This window comes from Austrofundulus limnaeus, unplaced genomic scaffold, assembly GCF_001266775.1.
Source record: "Austrofundulus limnaeus strain Quisiro unplaced genomic scaffold, Austrofundulus_limnaeus-1.0 Scaffold776, whole genome shotgun sequence".
NCBI lineage: Eukaryota > Metazoa > Chordata > Actinopteri > Cyprinodontiformes > Rivulidae > Austrofundulus > Austrofundulus limnaeus.
In genome coordinates this window covers 117,370-119,092 of record NW_013953178.1, presented here as the reverse complement: position 1 = coordinate 119,092, position 1,723 = coordinate 117,370, and the positions used below count along the sequence as shown (strand labels likewise).

The 1,723-nt window shown below is 42.7% G+C and overlaps 1 protein-coding gene across 1 annotated transcript in view; it reads right to left on the bottom strand.

The window, feature by feature from the left end:
• vps13c (vacuolar protein sorting 13 homolog C) overlaps positions 1 to 1,158 on the bottom strand; it is a gene marked incomplete in the record, with an annotated part of 84,931 nt that extends 83,773 nt beyond the window's left edge. Inside the window, 1 exon segment of the mRNA XM_014028527.1 lies at positions 961 to 1,158. Within this exon segment, the coding sequence (XP_013883981.1) occupies positions 961 to 1,060 (100 nt within the window).
• Positions 1,159 to 1,723: the final 565 nt, after the last annotated feature.

Sequence of the window (1,723 nt, the reverse complement as noted above, 5' to 3'; positions counted from 1 at the left end):
AGCAAATTCCCAGTCCATGAATCCTGGTCACTGACAATGGCAATAATAAAAACTGATTCTGATTCTGAAATAATAAAAGGATCCAGGTCCAGAACCTGAACCTGTGCTGTGGTGGGACTCAAAGCCCTACAGAACTGTTCTGGTTCTACAAGCTGCTGGATCMGGAGCTGGACCTCAGCTTTACATCAGTTTTTATTTCTAAYAATGACAAACTGGGTCCTACTGGGTCAGGATCAGTTCTGATGCACAGCTCGGGTCTCCTCACCGTTATTATGATAACGTGCTCAGGTTGATAAAACCAACGCGCATGCGCACGGAGCTCAGCTGATAAGCCTAACGTGTTTCTACCTGAACTGTTTTAACACTTCCGACTCCCTGGGACTGACCTAATCCAGGTCCAAGCTCCGCAGGTGCACCGGGGCCCGCTGGGCAGTCTGTGCCCAGGGACAGGGAGCTGAGCTCGGTTGTTTTTGTTGTTTTTACCTGCTGCTGCTCCTGTTTCTGACGGAACTGTTCAGAACATCCATGTAAATATGAAGAATTTTAATAAACGTGCTGCTAGATGAAAATAAACACCACCACACCGGGGTTTGAAGTCTTATTGTGGTTATTGTACGTTGGATTTTAATTCGGGGACAATTTCATTTACCAACAGTCAATTTAATTATTAAAACCTGACACTCTTGTTACCCCCATGAGGTGACCACTTCCGTTATCGTCTCAGACAGAAGAGATAGCAAGAAAGAGATAAAAAGTTGACATTTTATCAACAATAACAAAAACATGTGCTTAAAATTTATGCCGATATATTGCGATTAACCAGATACACAACATTATAATCCATGTATGTTTCAAACAGTTGGAATAAAAGTAAGAAAGTAGATTGTGCTTAAATTGAGACATTTTTGAAGGAAGTCTGGCCTGTCTTTCAGCAGAGGCTGCAAGCTAGCAGCAGCTCACCTCCCCAGATCCCGATCTTCAGCTGAGACTTGTCCAGGTTCTCCACGTAGTCCCCAATGAACCTGTTCAGCAGGTCACTGACCAGAGACTCGAAGACCATGGCTGAAAGCTCCGGTTTGGACCCGGAGAGGGTCGCGGACTTTCGGCACCCGAGTTTCGGTTCAGATGATCCGCTAAGTCCGGGATCGACTAGTGCTGTCTGCGGGCGTGTGTACAGTGACGTGTGTGTGTGTGCGCGTGGAAAGAGCAGTCAGGTGAGGGTGACTCAGACTTTTTCCTCTGATCTGTTTCACTAAAAGCTCTGATGCTGCAGGAAGAAAACTGCAGAAACACTGAACTGATGACAGGACCTCTGTCAGCCCTTACACCATTTATTGTGCAACACCTGACAGTTTTATGGTGTAACACCTGTTTACATCTGAAGCTGGATGCAGGTCAACAACTGCTCACAGAAAWGCTTATTTTACAGAAATAAACATACAGAGTGAACAATGTGAAATCATAAAACAAGAGTATTCTGTTAAAAGCTTCAACATCCATGAATTAATTAAATGATTGATGGTTTAATTACATCAAGGCAAAATGAAAACATTGACCCATGCTGTCATCATTTGTCCAACAGTAATTTGTATTGATGGTAGGACTGCAACGATACAGAAAATTCAAGATTCAAATCGGTTCGATGTTTTTTTTTTGATACAAAAAAGAGAAATGTCCATGCCCCTTTTAACTTGTAATTTATTTATATTAATTATGAACATTT